We start from the raw sequence: 23,818 nt of genomic DNA, 5'->3' as shown, positions 1-23,818 counted from the left end.
ACCCTGAAGCTGGAGGGATGTTGTTGCCCCTTGAGGCTGATTTCAGAGGACAATGCCCTCCAAAAGGGTTTAGGATTTTCTGTTGTATTCTGTGGGGATGCAGTACGTCTTGAGCATGTGGTTGGAGTCAGTGTGAACGACATCAATAAAAGTATGTATTATCAGGGCCAAGACTTGTTCAGGAGAACTAAAAGAAAAAGAATGAGAACATTTTTTAGGACCTCCTTCCCGAAAACACGCATAGAAGTGCCCAATGAGTTTTTCAAGGTGGTCTAAACGGAACTGCAGCAATATGCTGACCCTGTGCAGTTATAAGGAAAGGAAGCTGACAGCAGTTTAAGTGGCTTGGGGCTTTAATAAGACAGCATTAGCAAAAAAGTCAAATTCCAGATGTTTCACAGATCCTGAAAGGTCTGGGCTGCATTTGCTCTGCAGTGGAAGGGTGGGAATTCCAAATGACAGCTCTGTGTCAAGTTGCTTGAATTAGGAGTTTATTCCTAGATGAAAACACTGCTCCTTTTTATTATTATTATAAGTATTATTACTTAATTTTTTTAAAACATCTTTTCAATGGTGGCTTTTCTAAAAAGTTGAGTTCCCTGTCTTCTTGGGATGAGATGGAATTCCAAAACAGTGATTTAAACAATTTTCGTTACAAGTGGTACCCGAGCTTTCTGGAGAAAAGATGATTAGAGACAATGTTTCTCACTTGGCTAAGCACGTATCCTGGACTGATTTAGCTGTTCTTGCTCTCCTGTGATTACATAACATGAATTTTACACTGCTTTGGGCATTTTGTTGGTTAAAAAAAATTGCTTGCACACTGTGGTCTTTTTTTTTTTTTTTTGCTTTAAGCAAAGCAAGGCTCAGCACTGTGTTGAGTATTAGCTACTGCAAGACAGAGTAAGATTGCAGGCTTGCTGCTCTACAGCATAGGCTGCCTTTATACAAAAAGCCTTTTTACAGAGTAGAAGTGCAGCAACAGCAAATACAGCTTTAACGATTGTTTTCCTCAACTGTGTTTTCCAACCTGAAATTTTGCTAATTGCATGCCTCTAATAATTCCTTGTCATCAGTATTAAACCTTGTAAATAGTTATTTTTTCTAATAAAAAGCCTGCTGACTTCCTCGGAGGAATCTTGCAACTCTGAGACAGGGGAGTCTGCTGGCTGAACCTTGCTTCCCCATGCTCTTATAGACAGACCCTGGTGTTTAGATGTATCTAGTCAAAGAACTCTAGACAACCTACAGATTTGTGATTTGGGCTCTCTACAATATATCAGAAAGGGCGATGAGTGGAGAAAATGGTTGGTGGAGGCAATGACATCAAGAAAAACCTAGAAATAATAAAAATTGACTTTTATCTCTAAGGAAATGGGACATGGAAATGCATTTTCAGTGCATCAGGGAAATCTAAGCAAGGATGAATGCATTACCAGACATTTCAGGCTAATCATCATGCAAGTTCGAATCTAGCTGCATGTTAATGTTTTCAGAATATAAGATATTACCACATGGTAGTGGCTGAATTCAGTGTTTTCCAGTTATTGGTAGCTAAACTCTGTTAAGAAATGCTGGAACTTGAGATTACCTCCAATATAATATATTCTTTAAAAAAACTAGCTTGTGGAGTATAGGTCTTGTATATTGAATCCAACAGGAAAACAGCTGTGGAGATCCCAGTGCTGGTGTCCTTGGTATGCTTATCATCCTGCAGTTCGCATACTTTTTTTGGCTTTCTTCTGAAGAAGGCTCAAAACACCATTCTTATCTGTTCAGGACTAGAGCAGTCACGGTGAGTTTGCCTCTCCCACGAAGGGAGTCTGAGCCTGGGGTCTGTCTTGCAGAAGGCATCTGCTCTGGGTGGAGCATCCTTGGTATGTGGCTTTGCAGGGCTAATTCCCATGCTTTAGAGAAGACTGACTGCGCAAAGGTCCTTTGGCTCCCTCCAAAGATATTTAGTATGAACTAACCAATGTGGGCCGTGGGCCACCAGGGAAAGGGGAGGACGAGGAGTGAATCTGGGATTTGATGGTGGAGGTGCACCCAGCGCTTGCCTGCAACAGCGCCTGTGGAGCATGTCCCTGGGCTGCCAGTGGGTGAATAGCCATGGTCTGGGTGTATTTCCTCCCTGTTATGTTCAGTGAATCTCAATGTATCTCAGGAAGGAGCAAGTCAGTTGGCAGCCTGTAGGCAGGTCTGTAGCACACTTGTCTTTCACTGTACTGCTTGAATGAAGACTTGGCCTGTACTAAGAGGATACTATGGGACTTCACCACAGAGTCATCACAGCAGTGCACAGAGGGACATCTATGTGCTCTTGGCTGAGGGTCGTTGCTTTGGAGCTGCTGGCAAAGGAGGCCAGGAAGAACATGCAGCCAGTTGTGTTTGGAAGGGAACAGACTCTTCTTTCATGTTAGGCTGCCCTATGACAACTGGAGATGGAGATGAAATGTGTTTCTTACAATCCTTGTCTCTTACATGAGGTTTAAGCAGGCAGCTGCAAATTGAACAGAGTGGAATTTGCTGTAGTCAGGCTAATGGAAGTTTTAACGGAAGACACAACTGTGATTGACCTTTCTTAGCAAGGAAACCATGTAACTGACTTGTAGAAGTATGGAAGTCAGGCATGCAGATGGATTTAGTCCAGGACTGGCTGTTAGGACTGAACCTCAGGAGAGGCAACTGCAGAAATGGAGTTTCATGAGTAGTTAGTGGTGATGACATGATATAAAACAGTCTCTTTCTCAACTATGCCAAACTCCTAGAAACTCTAAGGTGGTATTGTCTACTAAGGAGTCTCCGTTGTTGATCAAGGTTAGGCACAAAATGGAGACACGTTAGAGAATATACAAGGATTCAAAGAGGATTCAAAGCAAAAACCTCTATGTCCCTTTGCACTCTGAAATTACAGCCGAAAAAAAAGAGGTTCTCTTGAAATGTCCTGTCACCCAGTACATAGTTTGGTTGTTTACAACTGGGTATGGTCTGGCTAATGTAAAGTTAAATCTGCCTGGAGTTTTGATTTGGAGAAATTGTAGAAATAGGGAAGAAATATGTTTTGGTTGGAGAAAATAACATGACTTCTGATAAAATCCATGGTAGTCATGGAGTCCTGTGTTTCCTGGGACTTTGGTACACAATAAAACTCAACGTTCAGATGCTGACTCGTTCTTCCTTAAATTTTATCAAGCTGCTCACTGAGCAGTGGCATTAATGAAACATGGATTCCTATGGCTTTGTGCCCACAGTTAGATTCATTTGTCTCTAGCAAGACGCAAACATTCATTCAAGATTTTTCTTTGGTTGGAATAGGACACACACATACTTACTCATGTGCTGAGTATGGATGAAGCCTTACTTGCTTAGGAGACAAGGGTAAAAAATGTCAGTTAAGCAAAGAAAAATTCATGGGGACAAAAGAAAACATATTCTAAGATCTCATCAGATTTCTAGTACATGTACTATATATATCTAATCTGACCTTACAAATACCATAGATACTTCTAGTGTCTATTTTTTTCCTTTTTTAAATATCAGTAGTTTGGCTTTACATTTTGACCTCTCCCAAGTTTCTGGTGGATTTGATCAGTTTAGTGAATGCCTTACCAAGTATTTTGAGACCTTCAGGTGTAAAGAATAGAAGACAACCTTTAAATGCTGTATGTTGCCTTGTTGGCTGCTGGGTGCAACACATCGTCCTCTGTGTACTCTGTGTCCTGAAACAGAGGTGGTGGGAATACACGATCAAGATTATGTCGGTTGGTTGGGGAGGCTTCAAAGCAGGGTTATCTGCTTTTGGACTGTGGTCCTCTGGGGAACACCTAAATGTGCACAGAATCCATGAGTGAGTTTGGTATTGCAGTCTCTCATTGCCTGGGTTGTGCAAATTGTATCTAAATATATGAGCAAACTTTGGCGAGAGATAATCCTGTAAATAAATCTCTTTTCAAATCTAACCAGAGGACTTGTAATATTGGTGGTTTCCCTGTGGGGTGGGAAATTAAGAATTGTTTACGCTCCCACCCTCTCCAGCTGCTGGGTAGGGTGGCCACCGTGGGGAGAGCCCAGTGCATTTAGGAGCTGGTGGTGCCTCCCAAACTGGAGAAGATGCAAGGTTGGGGTAACATCAATACAATGGGAACCCTTTGGTTTCCAGGGGCTTGGTGTGTTCCCTGTGTTATTATCTGCGCTGTGCTGAGGAAAGCTGGGCTGAGTCCCTGCTGCAGAAAGGGCTGCAGAAAGCCAGGTAGATCTTGGTGTAATGCTCAGGCTTTACTCTGTGTCTCCTGCAGCTTGTAGTGAGGGCATCTCCCTTCGGGTAGGAAAGTGAATTTTTAAAAAGTTGGCATTTAGGCTTAAGAATATTTATGATGGATTCAAATCAATTCTTTGAGCTTAAAAGGGTTAGATTGCACAAAATCTAAACTTCTGTTTCTTACATTGTTTGGCTTCTAAATTTTTGATCTGATTTTCTACAGAAGATCCACTAATCTCCAGATTTTTTTTTTTTTTTTCCAAATTTATGCTTATAAAGAAAAAAGAAAGACATACTGCTTTTTTCTATACACTTCCCTTGTTCAGGAGAATAATGTTAGCATAATGTAAAAACCAGTCATGGTTATAAATACGTCTAAGAGTGGCATGTGTAGCTCATGCAAAACCCATGTCACTTTCATGGGAAAATGAATGTATGCACCTGAGTATCTATCTGTAAGTAACTGGCATAACCATGCTTTGGCTATTATGAGGAAAATTTGTAAAAGATCTCCTTAATTTCCTTCCTCCCCTTCTCCCCCCAAGAACTGCTGCAAGGAACATTTCCTGTAATTTCTATAAAGCAGTGATTGTTAATAGTTATATTTTAAAAGCTTCTTAGCATCAATGAATGGGACCAGTTAGTTCTGTAGCTGCAGTCAAAATGAAATTGAAAACTCACAGTAAAAATAAAGAAAACTCTGAAGATCATCACAGACTACAATTTGAGAACCTCTATTTAAGTCAGAATATTATTTCTGAAACAAAATGAGGAACGTTTGCAGTCTCAATGAACATAACATCCCACAACATTTTGTTTAAGCAAAATGAGTATTTTCTTTTTTAGAAATGTCTTGCTAAAAGCAGAGATGGAAGAATCTTTCCAAACTAGTGAATAAAACTATTTTAAGACTAACTCATATGTGTTGGTGCCAGTCCGTGCGTATAAACTGTAGGCACTGACTGAAAGAACAGATGACTGAAACAATGTTTAAACCTGAGTTCAGCCTCCTAGAAATACTCCCTGCCTGTATTTTGTAATTACAGCAATGGATGCATGTTACGAGGATGAGCCAAACCCACCTATGTGCATTTTTAGTAGACCACCACTGAAATTCTGTAGCTGTTTTTTGCTATTTCAATATTTAAGTCCCTTTGGCACTCATGAGTTCCCCAATCATGCTGAATTTCCACGTGGGTCACTTGATATCTGCACTTACAGGCATGATGTGGCTTGTGGTGTGCCACGAGATGCGGTGGGAACATCTCACCCCCCCCAGTGGCTCCTGGTGCTCTCTGTCCCTCATCCCAGGGATGCTGCCTGTGTCCTGCAAAACAGACTGGAACCTGCCAGGAGGAAAAATTTACTTGCTTGAAGCAAGACAGTTGTCATCAGTGTTGGGCACAAATACAGTTCATAATTTTAAAGTTAGTATGCAAGATAATTTAAGGTTGAGTTCAAGATATGTATAAAATGAAAACCAAACATGACACCTTGCCCAGATGCTTTGAATAAATTGTTAGATTTCTAAATTGTTAAAGCGTTGGTACTTATATCAGTATTTCGGGGTGCAAGAAGCTACTTATGTTAGTAGGAGTTACCCTGTTTCATCACATTTTCTTTTCTGATGCCTATCTTGGTTTCAATTCCCTCTGAAATTTCACACTACAAGTTACCATCATTAATAACTCTGCATCTGCTGTATAACACATGGATTGAATTGTGCTTTGCCACTGACGACTGCCCTTTGTCTCCTTTTCTCTTTCTCCTTGCAGAATCCAGTTTTTTACTGGGAAATGCCCAGATTGTGGACTGGCCTGTAGTTTATAGTAATGACGGGTTTTGTAAACTCTCCGGATATCATCGAGCTGACGTCATGCAGAAGAGCAGCACTTGCAGGTATGGCAACTGTCTGTTTGTTGCCACTCAATGCACTTTAAAAATTGTAATCTGCTGAGAAGAACAATGAGGTTTTGCAAAAGGTGTTGATGTAAGAAAAGTGTTGTTTTGTAGAAATGAAAGTATTGAAACAGGCTTTAAATGAATGAAACCAGTAACTTATCCATGACATGGTAAAGCACTTTGAAATTTATCCTGGCTGATATCAGTACAAATGTGCTGTAGCTAATGATCCAATAAAGAAAGAAGGGTTTTAAGTAATATATTTTAAAGTCTTTTTTAACTGGTTTTTTTCCTTCAATTCTCCTGCTGGCGTGCCAGGAGGCAGTGGGCTATTCTGTAGCCCATGTTAGTTCCTGTTATTTTACACACAGAGAGCACAGTAATGTGCAGGCTGCATCTTTATTCCTAAGAGAGTGATTAAGCTGATGATATATCTACTCTAAGCATTGCAGCTTTATGGCTTTTTCCTTTTGTTGGTGGTCTCTCAGGAGCGGGCAGCTATGATTTATGGTTAGACATGCATCTGCGCCTTGTCTGCTGTATCCTTTAAAAGGAGATGGTTTGGGGAAAGACTAAATCCCTAATGCGTGTTCATGAGTGAACTAAACGAGGGATAGAGACAATAAGGAATGGCTGAGATACATGTTTCTTTAGGTTTTCCCTTTATGTATTCAGGGAGCTACCAACTCCAGGGTGCTGGAAGGAGGGAGCTGCCTATCTACAGAGATGGTTTTTGGGAGATGGGTGCTGGCAGATACTGATCATGGGCTGATGCCTCAGCTGGCAGGAGCAGGGCAGGCAGTGAGCCTGTCCTTGGATGTCAGTCATTGCTAACTCCAAAAAGCAACGTGTGCTGATGTGTGGTCACTGCTCTCATCTGCCAGGAAGGGGAGGAAGCCTTGGGAGTCCAGGGTTGCTCTGAGCAGCCAGGTTTCCTCTGATGGGTAATGGAGAAGAGATGGGAATGCCATCTCCGGTGGAATTTCATGCCACCAGAATGAAATATTCATTCACATAGTAGCAATAGAGTCAATATACTCAGTGGGGCTGAAAGAAACAGCCTTACCACAGCTGTGCTGGATATACATACATGCTTTCCCCTTTGCTCTTTGCTGTCTTAAGTATTGAACTGTATAGGTTTGCTGTGAGCCAGCACTTTTATAGTCTGTGCATATTACAGATAATTACAAATATAGAACAGAAATGTAGGAAAATACTGAGGAAGTAAAGGTTTAGCAATACCTTTCTGATAATGATTCCCCTGTGCCTTGTTCCTCAAATAGTGAGGGGATCAAAAGGTTTACTCCGAGTGCTTTTTGTGAATGTGATGGGCTTTAGTTACCATTTGTAAGGATTCTGTTTTGATGGTGTGTTCAAGTAGATCATACAGGTGAATCATACAGATGCAAATTCAAGTAGGAATTATTATGGAAAATGGAATTGATAGCAAAGATTTTGGGTTTTGGTGGGGGTTTTTTGTGGGTTTTTTTTTTTTTTTTTGGTTGTTGTTGGTGGTTTTTTTTTATTTTCTTTAGTCTTCATTCTCTACATCCATCTCTGGATTTTGGAGAGGCCTCTCTACACGCGAAAGCATTCCTAGTACTACTTTTTATGTATGTGCTGGTGGAGTTATATACGCAGAGTGATGTTTCCTGCTTCTTAGGAGACATCACAGTCTTTGCAGGTTAAAGGAGATCTGGAGAGGTTTTCGGCGTGGTCTGACATATAATATGTACCCTTCCAGAGTAATGTCTGTGGAGCTGCTCTCTAATGAAGAGCTGTACAATTGTACGGAATGGAAAACAGCTCTTGAAGGCCAGTGGTGCCTGCTTAGGCTTACTCAGTGGAATGACATTGGAGGTTTATGGGTATCTGGGGCTATTATTTATATTATTTTCTGAGTCAAGATCTCAGTCCAGATTTGCTATGCTATGCCCAGATCATTACATTATTCATAAAAATTGCTTTATATTTATTGTTTGCTTTACTGTTCTAAGCCAAGTGCTGTGGGATAAGAGTGCTGTGGTGCCACACCTTTATTGCAGGCTTTGGAAGGGTCTGTTTTTACAGCTTAATAGTGCCAAAAATCCAACCAAAGAAAAATACACAGATACAAAGAGTGCAAGTCTGTCTAGCCCTTGATTTGAATTATTGTTGTTACTGATCATGAGTGTGATAAAGGACAATTCATAAATTTTGAAATATTTGGTGAGTTTGCCCCTGTCTATTGTGCCTCCAAATCAGTTTCATCCGTGCTTTTCTCCTGGGTAGTCCAGTGAGTATTCACTATATCTTCTTTCTGTCTGTCCCATCCCGTACCCTACATTGGCTGCTCATATGTCATCATTATATTCCGCCTCAGGTGGTCTTGGCTGATACTGATCACAGGGAGGGGTGGGTAAAGAGAAGGCACTGGAGGTATGAGTGATTTTTGTTCCAGCTCAGGCAATGAGTTAGTCCTGTGACAGGCTGGTCATACCTTTGATTTTGCCCTTCTCTCATCACCCATGAGTGGCATTGCTCAGGTATCAGTATTAGGACAGGTGTTGTTCAACATCTTTGTTGGCGACATAGACAGTGGGATTGAGTGCGCCCTCAGCAAGTTTGCTGATGACATCAAGCTGTGTGATGCAGTTGATATGCAGCAGGGAAGGGATGCCATCCAGAGGGATCCTAACGGGCTTGAGAGATGGGCCCATACGAACTTCGTGAGGTTACACAAGGCCAAGTGCGAGGTCCTGCATGTGAGCCAGGGCAATCCCAAGCACAAATACAGGCAAGATGGAGAACGGATTGAGAGCAGCCCTGAGGAGAAGGACTTTGGGCTGTTGGCTGGTGAGAAGCTCAACATAACCCAACAGTGAACTGGGCTGCATCAAAAGAAGTGTGACCAGCAAGTCAAGGGAGATGATTCTCACTCTTTACTCTGCTCTCATGAGACCCCCACCTAGAGTGTGCGTTCCGCTCTGGGGCCCCCAACACAGGAAGGATGTGGACCTGCTGGAGTGAGTCCAGAGGAAGCCATGAAGATTATCCAAGGGCTGGAACACCTTTCCTGTGGCGACAGGCTGAGAAAGTTGGAATTGTTCAGCCTGGAGAAGAGAAGGCTTGGCAGAGACGTTAGAGCAACCTTCCTGTACCTAAAGGAGCCTACAAGAAATCTGGAGGGGGAATTTTACAAGGGCATGGAAGGATAGGGTAAAGGGTAATGGATTTAAACTGAAAGAGGGCAGATTCAGATGAGATATTAGGAAGAAATTCTTTACTGTGGGGATGGTGAGACACTGAAATAGGTTGCCCAGAGAAATTGTGGCTGCCTCATCCCTGGCGGTGTTCGAGGCCGGGTTGGATGGGGCTCCATGCAACCTGGACTAGTGGAAGGTGTCCCTGCCTGTGGCAGGGGGGTGGGACTAGATGATTTTTAGCATTCCTTTCAACCCAAACCATTCTGTGATTCTATGATCCGAATTTTGATCAGCAACAATGTGGCCATTGGCAGGAAAATCACTTAGAAATACCTCAGTATGAGGGCTAGCCTCCCTAGTTTCACAGGCACTGTATAAAAGGCACAGCCTACTCAGGGGTCAGGCCACATGAAGAGCATGTGATGGGAATCACTGTGTGTTCTTTTGGGGTGCACATGGTACCCAAATTTGCATGTGTAGCTGGGGCTGATACATAGCATAATTGGTGTGAGTGGAAGAACTTGTTTGCTGGTGAAGCATTGCTGTGCCAAACAAAGGTAAGCTGACAGTCCTGGAGGATCAGGGTATCTGCAGTTGTGACATCTCTAAGCTTCAATTAACCTTGAAACCCCCCCTGCCTGGAGGTGCACCAATAGATCAGCCAGCATGCAGGAAAATCACTTGTTTCATGCCCAGTTGCCCACACTCATGACAAAGTATGTCTTGATAAATACCTTGAAAAAATTAACAGTTATGAAACATTAAAACCCAGTTTAATGTTGCAAGTAATATCGGTGTTTTCTAAATATTGTTGCTTATCAGTTAAGTTCTGTTCTCCTCAGGCCTTTGGAAGAGCAGGCACACTTTGAGTGGCTGGTTAGTAGACCTACCCTGGCATTTTATACTTGGCATTTGCTCCAGGCTTTGCTTTGCTTACCCTTCCTTGCCCCCAAGAGCCTTGCGCTGGGCTGGAGGTAGCTGGTTGCTGGTTTTGTTTTCAAAGAGGAAACCTGCTCTTAGGCCCTGATTATGTATTGCCTTCCAGCTGTACAAGAGGATGGAATTGGATCTCCTTGCTGAAGTGGTTGTTTACAGATAGTGTTTCCACTGAAACACTTGCAGTGCTCCAGTCAGCATCTCTGCTCTCCCTTGTTTTGATTTACTGCCATTACAAGTGGGATTAAAGAAAGTCTGCGAGAGAAATTCTGTCTCCAGTGAAGCCAATGCCAAAATTCCCAGAGTGTTCAAAGAAAGGGGATTTTGCATGGTGGGTGCAGCGTGATGGACTTGAAAAAAGTTAGGTTTAATACTTGGATATCACTCTTTGACCTGATGTGTGTGTGAGAAGGCTTCCTTGCACTGCCAAAGCTGTGCAAGAAACCTTGCTGAGGGTGCCAGTGGGACCCAGGGAGCTGCACCATTTCCCCTTAGAAATGGTGCTTGTTCTGTAGCTTGCGAAGCTTTGAAGTTGTTGACATGCATCTGTATTTGCCATTCCTCCTGGCTAGATGTTTGTCTGTTGTAACTGATGCCTTTTCATCCAGTGCTTCCGGATGAACGGAGCTGTAAATTGGATATAGCCTTCTGTGCTTCACCTGTCCTCTATCCTGGATAATTTCTCACAAATGCTGTTAAATACCACCCTGGCACATGCTGTAGACCTGGAGCTGTTCTTATGCCATTGCTGTGGATCCTGAGAAAGGACAGAAGAGCATGATACAAAGCTTCAGATGTGTTTTTTCTATGCCAAGGGATGCTTTCAAAGGGAGGTGGGAGCCCGGGCATCTTAAATGACAAATGGTCTGTTTCAGAGATGGGGAAATTATCTAAGATTGTACCTTTCTCTGAGTATTTCAGTAAGTCTTCTTTCTCTTTGATAAGTCTATTTTCTAGGTAGTAAGATTTCCAGCAGCAGAGTGGGTTTGATATTTACGTCTTGTATAGTTTGCACTGAAGGCACTTGACAATCACTACATAACAAAAACATGAGGCAGAGAAAGAGTGATTGACTGAAGAAGTAGGAGTTCCTTCATGTGTACAAAATAGGACAGACTAAATTAAGTTAAACCTGTGATAAGCAAAGATCTTATATAACTTGTGCAGTGAGTAGCTTTGAGGTTTCTTTGGTGCTATTAAAAATTGCCTTCTGAAAAATGTTTTTTATTATTCCACAGGCCTTTAAAATGTCTTTTTATATGTGAGAATATAGCTTTTAATTTAAAACATAAAGTTGATTGTATTCAGCAATGCTAACTAGCATCGTCCACTACTCAGAATGCCGAGTATGGTTTGTCATCTTAGCACTAATTAATGATGACTTTCTCTATTATAAGCCATGTAAAAGACAAGCACTTCATCAAATTCATGTTATTTTTTCCTTCAGGACTAAGAGAAACATTGTTTTAAATCTCAACAAAACAAAAAAAGAGAATTCAATTGCACAACAGGCTGTGTGAAAACTACCATGTCTTATTTTGTCTTGCAGACAGGAGAGCAATCTGCTTTACCTCATCAGTGCATTAAAAAAAGGCATAGATTGAAAACCCCAAAACCAAACAGACTCTTTTTGTTGTCATCTCACGTATAAATGTGTAAAAGATGATCAGCTGACCTCAGGAAAGAAAGGCAGGTCATTAAGAAATGCAAAACACAGTCTACTGCTCATTTTTTAAAGACAGCCATGTATGTTAATGATAAGCAGTACCTTAATGTAACCCTGTGCCCTGGAAAAACCATTTCCTGACATCAGTTGCTGTAGTAATGGCGTCTCCATTATAGTGCTGTCCCAAAGGTAACTCTTATGACATGTCATTTATCAATAGCTCTCCCTGTGTTACCAGACAAGAAGCAGCTGAAGTGAAATCTAGATGTTGGAGTCACTGCCTCCATCACACATGCTGGGCAGCACCTTATTCTGGGAGCAGCTCCATTGCCTCCCTTGGTTGGCTGTGTAAAGAAAAGATTCATGGTCTGGCCTTCATTGAGTGTTTTAATGCTTGCCAAGTCACTAACCACTATGCTGTTTTATTGTTTCTTTCAGAACAGTAGACATAAAATAAATGTTTATTGAACCTTTGGAGGTCTGTTGATCAATAAAAGAGAAGCTGCATTGAAACCACAGAGGCACTGATAGCTTTTCTTTTCTCTTTTATACTCCACGGTTGTCTGTTGTAGGTTCAGCTGAAGCTCAAACTGTTTGTGAACAAAGAAAAGAAAAAAAAAAAAAGTCTGATCAATTAAAAGTGTATTCATCCAAGCGTCTGAAAGCTTTTACCCCATGTTCCATTTTCCTTCAGTTCTGTAATTGGGAATTTTCACAGAGTGGTCTTCACTTATTTTTAATCCAGGGAAGAATGACAATAAAAGCCTCACAGTTTCCTTACAGAGGCTTTCAAAAGTAAGGTCAGGGGGTTGGGTTTGCTTACACCAGCTGAAAGTCTGACCTGGAAAAGAATGTGAAGATAAGATGGTCAAGTGGCAAGACATAGCAGAGTTAAAATTACATTTTTATGTTCTCAACCTGGAGGGGGATGAATCTCCAAAAGCATTTTAATGTTTTCCATATTTTTACTGAAATGTCGAAGAAATGCATTATACAATAAGGAAAATGAGAGTGAATTGGTTGTGTTTGGTAGTAGTGCAGATGTAGCTACACTGAGACAACTCATACACTTGCTTTCTGTGCTGAATTTTCAGAGCGTTACAGTCATTACGTCTTACTGGTTAAATCCTACCTCTATTTGAAATTGGTATTTAGTAAAAGGCTTCTGATTATTTTACTGTCCCTGATGCATCTTGACAAGATTAGATTTATAGCCATTGATTCAGCTCACAGCCTGTACCTGCAGTAGCTTCCATTCCTCCTCCAGAAGCCTTTTCAAGCGGATTGAACAAAATTTGGGAGGTTTTAGAGGTTTTGTTCAGTTTTCTCTGTTTTGGCAGCAATACTCTCATGACCTGCTGCTGTAGCATTAATAGTTTCATAGGTTATCAGCTCTTTTTCTAACTATATATCCTCAAAGATATGCTCAGAAAAGCATTTAATGAAACTTTACAGTAGATTTACTGGTTGTCATTTACAGTAAAAAGGTGGTCATGGTTACTTGCTATTGTAGGTTTCCTTGTGACACTCTAAATATTTAAATGAACTGTAAATCATAATTAAACTTTGCTAAATGACAGTTAATAGCATCTCTAATGCTTGTGCTGTTTAAGGTGACTGTAACAAAGTTGTTTCTTGTCTAGAAAAAAGAGAAACCTTTTTTCTTTTTCAGTTTTATGTATGGTGAACTGACAGACAAGAAGACCATTGAAAAAGTCAGACAGACTTTTGACAACTATGAGTCAAACTGCTTTGAAATTCTCCTCTACAAGAAAAACAGTATGTATATATTTGTGTATGGTGTTGGGTGTGATAAAGCATATTTAAAGTATATAATATATTAAATTAAACTTCATTTTGACATATGGGTAAATTTCGGGGAAGATTTGGAGAAGAAATGGGTATTTTGGTTGCCACAGCTCAAGAAGAGAGCTTTTTTCAGAAGTGTTCAGATTGCCAAGAATAGTGGTTGTTCCCTGCTGTCTCTAGTCTGACTCCTTCTTTACAAAATATATTTAGTTTTGAGGATTGTTTTCCTGAAGGGAAACTGACTGGTTTAAGTAAAAGAAATCTTGAATGAGGTTACCCCACATCCTTCAGGAAACACCCCCACCTCCTCAAGTGAGAAGCCAGAACTCGATTGCCATGTGTGGATGCTCCCAACATTGTTGAGATGCCTCTGAGATGTGTAAACCAACATTTATGAGCTCTAGTGAGAATACTAGATTTGATGCATAACCCAGGGATTAATTAAATAGCCAGGGAATTTTGTAACTTAATGAGATGTATGACCTAAGTCACTGCCTCTTGGTGGCACTGAGTTTACAGGAGGTTGCCAGCACCAGAAAAGATTTTCTTTGTTTTGTCTTAACCATGAGTCACTGCAGTACGTTTTCTGTCCTGCCACGTATGTGGGTAGTACTACTACTGCTTTATCAATGTTATAGCACATACTAAGCAAAACTCACACTATTGTGTGGTCTCACACTGGGCTTGTGCGGTGTTGATATCTCTCCCAGGCTGGTGATTGAAATGCCTGCTGTTGTCAGTGGAGATGAGCAGCCTCCTCCACTAGCAGAAGCCATCTTCCCAAGAAAAAACCCCAAAACCACCAGATGAAGCATGCTCCAGAAAAGCTGGTTCCTCTACCCTGAGCAGATTGAGTCTAGTTGACTGGGTCACTGGCCATGTCAAACACAAGCCAAGAGCAATCTTGATGGGAGGTGTTTTCTTCAGCGTGGCTTTCATTGCCCTGTACAGGGTTCAGGTCCAGTGGGGCTGGGGAGCTTTGCCGCTGGTTCAGTTGCCTAGAGCCCAGTAGCTGCAGCTGTGTTCCCCCTACTGGGTGAGGCTGGAGGGTTCCCCCACATGCTGTGGCTGAGGGAAGTTAATGGTATGCCTCAGGAAAGAGCTTACTGTGCCTGACTGCCCCATTTCACTGCAAACTCACATAAACCTTTCATGACATTGAAGAGAGCAGCCTTGATACCTTGTCTTCTTGAAACAAACTTGCATGCATTATGCTTTATTTCCACTTTCCCCTTTTAGACTAAATCTTCCTGTCTGTGCATTAAACAGTAGGAAATGCCTTTAGAATTCTCTAATTCTGCATGCTTCAAAGCATTTTAGCAAATACTTTAGTTAAAAAGAGAAGCAAGAGCAGCTCTGAAGTCCAGCTGTTTCTGCAGGTGCCCAGGAGAGCCCTCCAAATGACCTCTCTTTGGTTCTTCAGCATATGGATGCGTCTGTCTCTAGGTTTTCTGCTTCTCTGCCTATTTCCTGTGCAGGTCACTTGGACGGCCCCTCACGTTAGGGGAACTTCCCAGGACAGACTCACGTTGGGTATCTTTGCAGGTGGTGGTGCCCATCGCCGCCATGCCCGGTGTCCATGTGATTTCCAGAGAGGATCCCAGAGATCCAGTGCTCTCCCTGGCTCTGTCTTCCCTTATTAAATGGGCTGGCAGCTCCTGCTCTAGCATGGGCCAGTCCTGAAGTAATTTCCTTTCTATTTCGTTTAAGTATAAAATGAGGAAAGCCTTCTCTTGGTGGCTTTTCTGTAACAAGCTTTTTGCTTTGGGTTGTGGATTGTCTGCTGGAGCTTAATGATGCTTCAGAGATTTATTAAGCTGCAGTTGCCTTAATAAAATCTTCACCTTTGCCCAGCTCTCCAAGCCTATACTTTCCTTAAGTTATGCAGGATTACAGAAGGACTTTATGGAAAAGTACTCATATATCTTTTCAGGCTTGAGCCAGTTCCCATCCATAACATCTGTTGCCAGCTTTCTTCTCTATAACTGGAAGCATAGAACTTCAACCTCTTGCTAATGCTAATAGGCTCACCTTTTGGCTCCAGTTCCGTAGCTGGTTTGCCCAGGGTTTGCTTCCATTTATCATACTCTGAGCCTTGTGGAAGGTCCTTCAAGAAACTGCCTTCTTATCCTCCAGGCTGAATATTGGAGCAGATAAAGAAATAAAGAATAGTAATCCATTGCTATGAATATATTTCTGTGAAACATAGACAGTTACTCTGTGGAAGGACTTGTGTTTATCACTGCCAGAGACCCTGCATGGAGGTTGCAGTGCTCTCAGAGTACCCTCCCACACACCAAACAAGAGGTGCTTGTGTATTTTTGGTGATGTGGCACAACTTTTTTTTTTCCCCTCACCCATTCCTTTATGCTTTAGGCAGAAGGAGATATTGAGATTTTCAGGTTGCTTTCCCATCCTTCTTTGCTTTGGCACAGAGATGATCTGTAAGAGCTAAAGATCTCCAGAAGCATCTGTATGACTGCTGACTTCCCATGCCCCCTTGGCATTTTAACCAAGCTTGGTTTCAGGTTTCAGGTTCAGACCTGAAGGTTTTCTGTAACTTTCTTCTTCTTTGCTGCTTTCCTTCTTACATAGTCCTCAGATCTACCCACTCAACTATTCAGCAGCCGTGTTAGGCATGCATATATATATATACATATATATACATATCAGTGCTGTTGTACAGGTTATTTTGCCTACTTACTTTCAGAGCTTTTCAGAGGGTGCTGATGAGTTGCCAGCTATAAGTGCAAGTACAGTATTACTCCAGAGAGCTGCAGCACTCTGTTTTAGAAGTTATGAAAAGAGTCTTTTATCTTAGGTTAGCAACTGGGAATTGAGATAATCAAGTAATCAGCATAATGGCTTTGGAATTATCAAAGAAATCAGTCTTCCATCTCTCCCGCTTTTCCAGTTTACTGCTAGTGAGCTGCTGGTTTAATCGCAATTCAGCAATGCTGAACTTTTTCATGAACTCTTGTGGATTTTAACCTTTCCCACAGTAGTCCTAGTCCAAAAGGGTTTCATTGCTCTCTGGGCATCTATCCTGCAGTTTCTGGCACAGTTCCCAGACGTGATGTGTTAGAGGAGATTTGGGGGGGGTCAGAGGTGCCCATGGGATAACAGTGGGCAAGTGGCTTGTCTCAATGTGTCAACTCTCAGACTGGCATTGAGGCAGCTCAGGAGAAAAGGCATTATGTCAACTGACTGAAAGCACATCAAATCCCAAAGGTAATTAGCTAGCTGTGAAGGCATTTATAGTGAAGTGTGTGTAGGTGCAAGTTTGGGAGGGAGGGGACACAGCCGTGGGCATGGAGCTTTGCCGGATGGAAAGCCTCTCTGACATTCATGTCCCTGCAGGTGAACAGGGTGTTTCTAAACAGTATGCTTAAAGTCATTTAGGATTTTGCCCCTTACAGAGCAGACCTGCATGTGCATAGGGGACTGCCATGTGCATTTCAACCTAGGAAGAAATAAGACTCTTTTTAGCTCCTGAGCACCTGCAGGAGCCCTGCGTGAACAGTGAGGATTTACCAAAAGCCATGCTAACCACTCCAACACAGTAGGGATTTTTTGGCTGTTTATTTGATGAGTGGTAGGATTTTACAATATTCTGGATTTATTTCAAAAGCTAAACAGAGATAACTGCACTGGGAGAGTGCTCCACTGGGCAGGACAATGAGGAGGTGGAGGGTATGACCTGAAACACAAAAAGGAAATTGAATCTCCTGATTTGTCCTGATAACACATTTAGAGTCTATGTCTGGATTAGCTCAGTTCCTCTGAAATAATGGAGTAGCATCAAATATGGAGCATTTGACAGTATACTCCATCAGTTTCAGATTTGATAGCTTCATATTATGTGAAGAAAGAATCAAAGATGCCATCCATCCATTTTTTCTTGCCTTCCTACCTTGCAGACACTAAGTTTGTGAGGCATGCTGGTGAAAAAACAAGAGCAAGAAGGCAAGAATAATATATTTTATTTCCAAATGGAGATTTATAAAGCCTCCTGTTTCTACTTATCATCTGATCAGATTAATGAAGCTGTAAAAATGGTAATATGTTGTTTTCCTCTGAGGGGCTAAAATTAAAAGATCTGGAAGATGTAGAAATATTGAGATATGGTCCTAAACTACACGTGTGTTATAATAACATGTAAATGCTGAAGTTTTCCGTGTACAGGCTGGGGAAAGTTTGTGCTGCACCACAGTCCAATGTCTTTTTTTTTTCTCTACTTCAGGAACCCCAGTTTGGTTCTACATGCAAATTGCACCCATAAGAAATGAGCATGAAAAAGTGGTTTTGTTCTTGTGCACTTTTAAGGATATCACTTTATTCAAACAACCAATTGAAGATGATTCAACAAAAGGTAAGTATGACATACACTATTACTTTTTTGTAAATGATAAAGTACATGCTTGAGCTTAGTCCTGTGACAGGGACATTTCATGCTTGTGATCTGTGTCTTGAATTCAGGAAATATTTTGTGACCTGTCAGAGTTTCAAAGCCACTCTCCTAAATTATTGCTTAAAAATAAAAGATAATAAATCATCATGAGTGGAAATTCCCCAACAATATTTTGCCAGAGTTACAAGCCTTTGTAGCTCTGTCTCTTTGTAATTTCACTACTTCTTCACCACAGTTGGGACTTGCTAAAAATTTCATAGTTTTGAGTAATTTTGATGCTGTGTTGTTTTGGGAGACCTTTCTTCTAAGGGACTGGTATGTTCTTTCCAGGAAAAAAATAAAATTATTTCAGCTCCTTTGTGCTGAGATGTTGATATTTCCTTCCTTTCTCACCCTTGGAGATCAACTGTGAAAGAAACAGCCTGTTTGGGTCCTTTATTACTGGTCAGCCATGATGACTGTGTAGTGGTGGACATCATACTTGTTACTTAGCAGCTGTTGGTCATGGTGTTTGTTGTGATGTGCCTTGCTCTCATCACCTAACAAACCATGGCCAGACCTGCAGCTTTGTACAAGAGAGAACTGAGGAGGAAAGATGCAGGGGATATAGAAGCATCCCCTGCTTTGGTTTTAAGACGTGTCTCTTGTGTCAAGATCACATATATATTGCTTTGGGTAAAATAGTACACATTCACGTAAAGAAGGGCATTTGTGCTGCAGCATCTACATTCCATCTTCTCTTGTAAGCTGCCTTCTAGCGATTAATTCCTTGCTATATTTTCCTCCTTGTGCTTGTAGAAGACTTAATTTCTCACCAAGAGCCATATGTGCTCAAAACCATCTTCTTTAGAATAAACTTGGTGTCATTTGAATGCAAGCAGGATTTAAACTATTTTCTTATGGTCTAGATAACACTTGTATGTGTTTGGATAACTGAAAAGTAGATTTATAAAGGCAGACTTAAAATAAAACAAAAGGTCTCTCTTTGGGCTAAGACCAAATACGAGATTTTTTTGTCTAGAGACTATTACCCATAAAGCTTGAAGACCCTGATACAGGATATCATAAGCCATCATAAGCTTTACTGCCTCTACAGTTTAGTTAGCAACCTGCAAATGTTCCTTTAATTTACTTTCTGCTCCATAACATGGAATTCTTCTGCCTGGAAATAATTTAGATTTTTTAGGATAAATGCCAGTTAATTGAAATACTTTAATTGTAGAGATCTGAAAGCATGAGAATGGCTCCTTGCTGTAGTGTATGTAATATTTAGTGGGAACTCATCAAGGAAGAAGCCAGTCTTTGCAAGGATCCTTTTGTAGGATTTCCTATTTGATGCTGTCTGGGGAGTCCAAGATGTCTCTCGCATGCAACCAGCCCCTAGACCCTCTCCCTTCACTAGCTCTGTCCCACTTTTTGCAGTGGGACAGTAATTGCATTGAGTGTGTGCCTGCAGCAGGAGAGGGAAAACAGGCTGAAGATGGCTCCCAAATGCAGAAATGATGAATGTTGCCTCCTTTGGATTCTTGGCCTGGGAGATTTGTACTTGGCTGTCTTCCCTGGGGAGTCAGGGGTGTGCTGGGGGGCTTTCTTGTGTCTGAGGAGGAGCAGAATCCATCTGGCATCCATTATGGGAACAATATACATTCCTACAGGAGGGAGCAATAGCTGTGAAGTGAATAACTTGTGTACTGCTGTTCTCCAGTGAAGGATACTACTAGTTAAAATGCCAGGTCTTAATGATGAACATTGCAAAATATTGTCATCAGCAGCCAGAGAATTTTGACTGTGTGGTTAAAGAGCACTTGCAGTACAGCCACATCTCTTAAATTTCTTTAAGGCATATGTTTGGAGTCTTAAGGGCATTTTGATTAGCGCATTGATTAACACTAATCAATATGTCCAACAAGCTCCATAATTACAAACCAAAAAGCAGGTTTTTCTTCTGCTTTTGCATAAATTAGAGCTTGGTCTTTGTATTCTTCATATATAAATAATAATATTTGGATATTTGCACCATTTTACTACAAGGTTGGGAAAACAGTACCATTGTATTACCCTTTCTATTTCAACTGGGTGGATCTACGGGATCCCATGGCACTGGGATCAGAGTGTTGTTTTGTCAGACGTAGTGCTGTGAGAGATGCATAATTCATTGTCCCTGCAGATAACATTACAATGTGCTTAGAAGCTGTTGGGCCACTTTCTTTTTGAGTTATGAGATTGGTAAACATATACATTACAATTTAGTGGAGAATTTTTAAACTTGCATAAAAAGCATTCCAGTAAAATATGGCTGTTGAGTTCTGGGATTTGTCATTGAAAGGGCTGTTTTGGTTTTTTTTAATTTTATTTTTAAGAGAAAGATGAAGGATTTTTCTTCAGAAATTCTGCCAGGACCATGCAATACATAATACATAAGTAACTATGGCGCAGATGAGTTACTGTCTATTACTTATGGGAGCAGTAAATTTGAGATAAAAAATTCAACAGAAATAAAATATTGATGTCATTATGCAATAATCTCTCAGTACCAATATATTCTGCACTGTTCGAAGGTATGTTGCTTTGTTGGGAAGCTTCACTATATCATGCTTCTAGAAGGTACAAGGATTTGGTATTTAAATCATAACAATGGGTGTATCTACACTGCAGGGTGTCTGTGTGTCCTGGCTCCTGGAGATAAATGGTTGGGTTTGCCAGATCTGCATGCAGTGGCTGCAAAACGGCAAGCATCTCATGTTGACCTTGCAAGAGAACAGCAGTTTTGGGGAACAGGGAGCAGTGCTCTGGTGCTCAGAATGCAGAACTGCTCAGTAGTGTTGAGGAGCTTTTCGTATTTGTGGAAACAGGATATAAAATAGTTATATTACTACAAAGCTCATTGCAGTGGAGAGTTGGAATTTTTTTTCTTAATCTGGGCTCAAAAATATGCTTATTTACAGGCTCAGTGCAAAAAATACGGTTGACATCACAGGGATGAGCCCCGTGCGAGTGAGGGAAGTTAAGAGAGGTCTGGGACAGTATGACAGATGGTGTGTGTCTCTGCTTACCTGTGCGCTTGCCATTTGCTGTGTGTTAATGCTGTCAGAAAGGAGGAGGAGGAAGAGGGGGCTTTGCTTGCAGGAGGGAGTACAAGTAATGAAAAATTTTCCTGGGTCACCCAGGAGACTGTGGATTTGCTGCAGTTCAGAAAGCTCCTGAATCTTATTGGACTGAAAGCAAGACTGGAGAAAAGGGATATTTAAAACTTGTCTGCCTCTAATAAAATATAGTGGCAGAGATCAAAACTCCTGTTCCCTGAGAGGGTAGGGTCAGTTTGGCACAAAGGATTTGACTGACTTGTTTTCTTGTTACCTATATGGCATCTATTATCACTGGGCAATGTGTGGGAGACCTATGATATATAGCAATGTAACACTGACCAAAAAGTAATGTTGTATCCTTGTAATGGAAAATTACTTGGGAAGTGTCTAATCATTCAAAAGTGTAAAAATACTCCAGCATCTCAGTAGAAGCAGTGAGGATGATAACGGAAGGAAACATGAGCCACCTGCTTGACATGTTTACTCCTGGGTAAAGATGCCACTGGCAGTTGTGCAGGTCTGGAGGGTAGGGAGAACTCCTTCCGTTGGCTTGGTTTATGGTCTGTAGTGTTCCAGCTCCTGAGTCAGTGGCTGATGGATGCGGATGGTGGCAGTGTGGACGAAAAGGTGTGAGGATTAGTGATGGGGCAGAGGATGCGACAAGAGGTGATGGCTGCACTTCGTGGTCACTGGGACAATGCCTTATTTTTGTAAAGAAGCTGTGCTGTTTGTCTGGTCTCTCTTTCATTCCTTCTGCTCCTCTTTGGTAATATGAATATTTGCTTGATCTTGATTCAGTACCAAGTAATAGGTACTGAATAGGTATGCCCGTGGTGGTATAGGGCCAGATCCCCAGGTGTCCTGGCTGAATGCTTTACACAAGCAATAGAAGACCATTACAAGCGTGTGAAAGATTGCATTATGTATTTTCTTTCAGAAAATAAATCCCAAAGAATCTGTTTTTTTAATGTTTGTACCATTGTAGGGTCACAGTTGGATGCTTTTATCAGCTTACTGTGCTTTTATTCTGTCTTTACCCAGTGGCCTTTTAAAAACATCTGAAGACTTTCAATCCCTCCAAAGACACACAGTGGTAACAATCTGAAGTTTATTTGTCAGAAAAAAAATGAAGCCATTTTTCTGGGCCCTAACTATAAGAAGGGCAAATGGGGCTACTTCAAATGTTAACACCGTTAACACAGGAGTGCTGTAGATGATATTGAACTGAAAGTTTAAGGATTGAAAAAAAGGCCAGCATTTTTTGGCTAATAGTGGAGTTTCACCTAGTTGTGCAATGGCTTTATTCCTTTTATTATTATCAATAAAGAAAAAATGTGGCCTCTAAGTAAACTTGCAAGGTTTTTTTGGCTAGGATTCTCGCTGGTTATCTTGAGTCTCTTTTGAGTGAAATACCATGCTTGTCACCTGCTGGAAGTGATTGGGAAGTACTGGTGAATACTGATGGGATGCTGAATTTGGATGCAAAGATGTGTTAATGGAGCTCTTACAAATCAGAACTGTGTACTGTTAACAGATGGGATCAGGAGATGGCACAGTAGTATCCTGAAGTTGGGGGGGGGGGTGTTGTTGTGGGGTTTTTTTGTTGTTGTTGTTTTTCTTGGTGTTTGTTTTTGTTTCAGTTTTTTGTTTGTTTGTTTGTTCTGTTTTTTGGTTTGGTTTGTTTTTTTTCACTTGATCAAGCCAGACTTTGACAATCAAGACTGTCTGGGACAATGCTGTAATGCTCCCAGTGATATAACTCTCTGTGGTTATGAAACTCTATATAATGATGCAACTCTATCTCGGAGTGTGACAGGACTATAAAAAGTGTAGTAGTTGCAGAAATATGCACTTATGCTTGCTAATCCTTGCTAAGCCTATAATTCTGATCCATTTTTATCTTTAATAAGTGCAAGTTATTAAGCATATATAACTAGTTGCACATGGGAACTTTTTACTTGAGGGGGTATCAATCCTGGTGATAATAGAAGAAGTAGGTGGAGGGATTAGAGCATGAAAATGAAGTTTCTACCTTTAGCTGAAGCACAGTGTACCCTATTGAATACATCACCTTGACAGTAATCCGTAACAGTAATTTAATAGGTCACAATTTGGATATCTTTACCATGTTTTTATTGCACTTTTCCATGGCTGTAATAAGAAGGGTCTTGGTGCTATAGAGACTGACTTGTTCTGGTTCTATTTCCTATTGCTCTGATCTGCAGAGTTTCAACCCCCAGTGCCTTCAGGCACCAAGGAGATCATCTCCATTTCTTCATTCTCGCCTGGGTCTAGAGTGCAGCATCCAGGGATACCTGGGTCTTGAAAAAGGACTTTGTGGGGGATGGCAAGAGAAGTGGTCATTTGCCAGGACGTTTGTCAAGAGTCTTCCAGTGTCAAGAGTAGATGACTCAGAGGAATGATAAAAAAGAAATCCCATTGAAATAAAATCTAACCCTGTGAGAGGCTGAATTAAACGGAAGCTGATCCTTAAAGCAGTGACTGTTTGTAGATGGATATGCTTTCTGTGTAGAAAACTGTACACTCATAAACCATATATAAAAT

General features: G+C 41.2%; 1 protein-coding gene across 2 annotated transcripts in view; it reads left to right on the top strand.

Moving 5' to 3' along the window:
* KCNH5 (potassium voltage-gated channel subfamily H member 5) overlaps positions 1–23,818 on the top strand; it is a 165,033-nt gene that overhangs the window by 7,237 nt on the left and 133,978 nt on the right. For both annotated transcript variants that reach the window (XM_030484218.1, XM_030484219.1), the window contains exons 2-4: positions 6,034–6,157; positions 13,620–13,726; positions 18,000–18,128. In XM_030484218.1, coding sequence (XP_030340078.1) covers positions 6,034–6,157; positions 13,620–13,726; positions 18,000–18,128 — 360 coding nt within the window. The remainder of the gene's footprint in view (positions 1–6,033; positions 6,158–13,619; positions 13,727–17,999; positions 18,129–23,818) is intronic.

This window comes from Strigops habroptila, chromosome 4, assembly GCF_004027225.2.
Source record: "Strigops habroptila isolate Jane chromosome 4, bStrHab1.2.pri, whole genome shotgun sequence".
Lineage (NCBI taxonomy): Eukaryota > Metazoa > Chordata > Aves > Psittaciformes > Psittacidae > Strigops > Strigops habroptila.
Note: the sequence above shows the minus strand (reverse complement) of the source record. Positions and strands in the feature narration are given on the sequence as shown.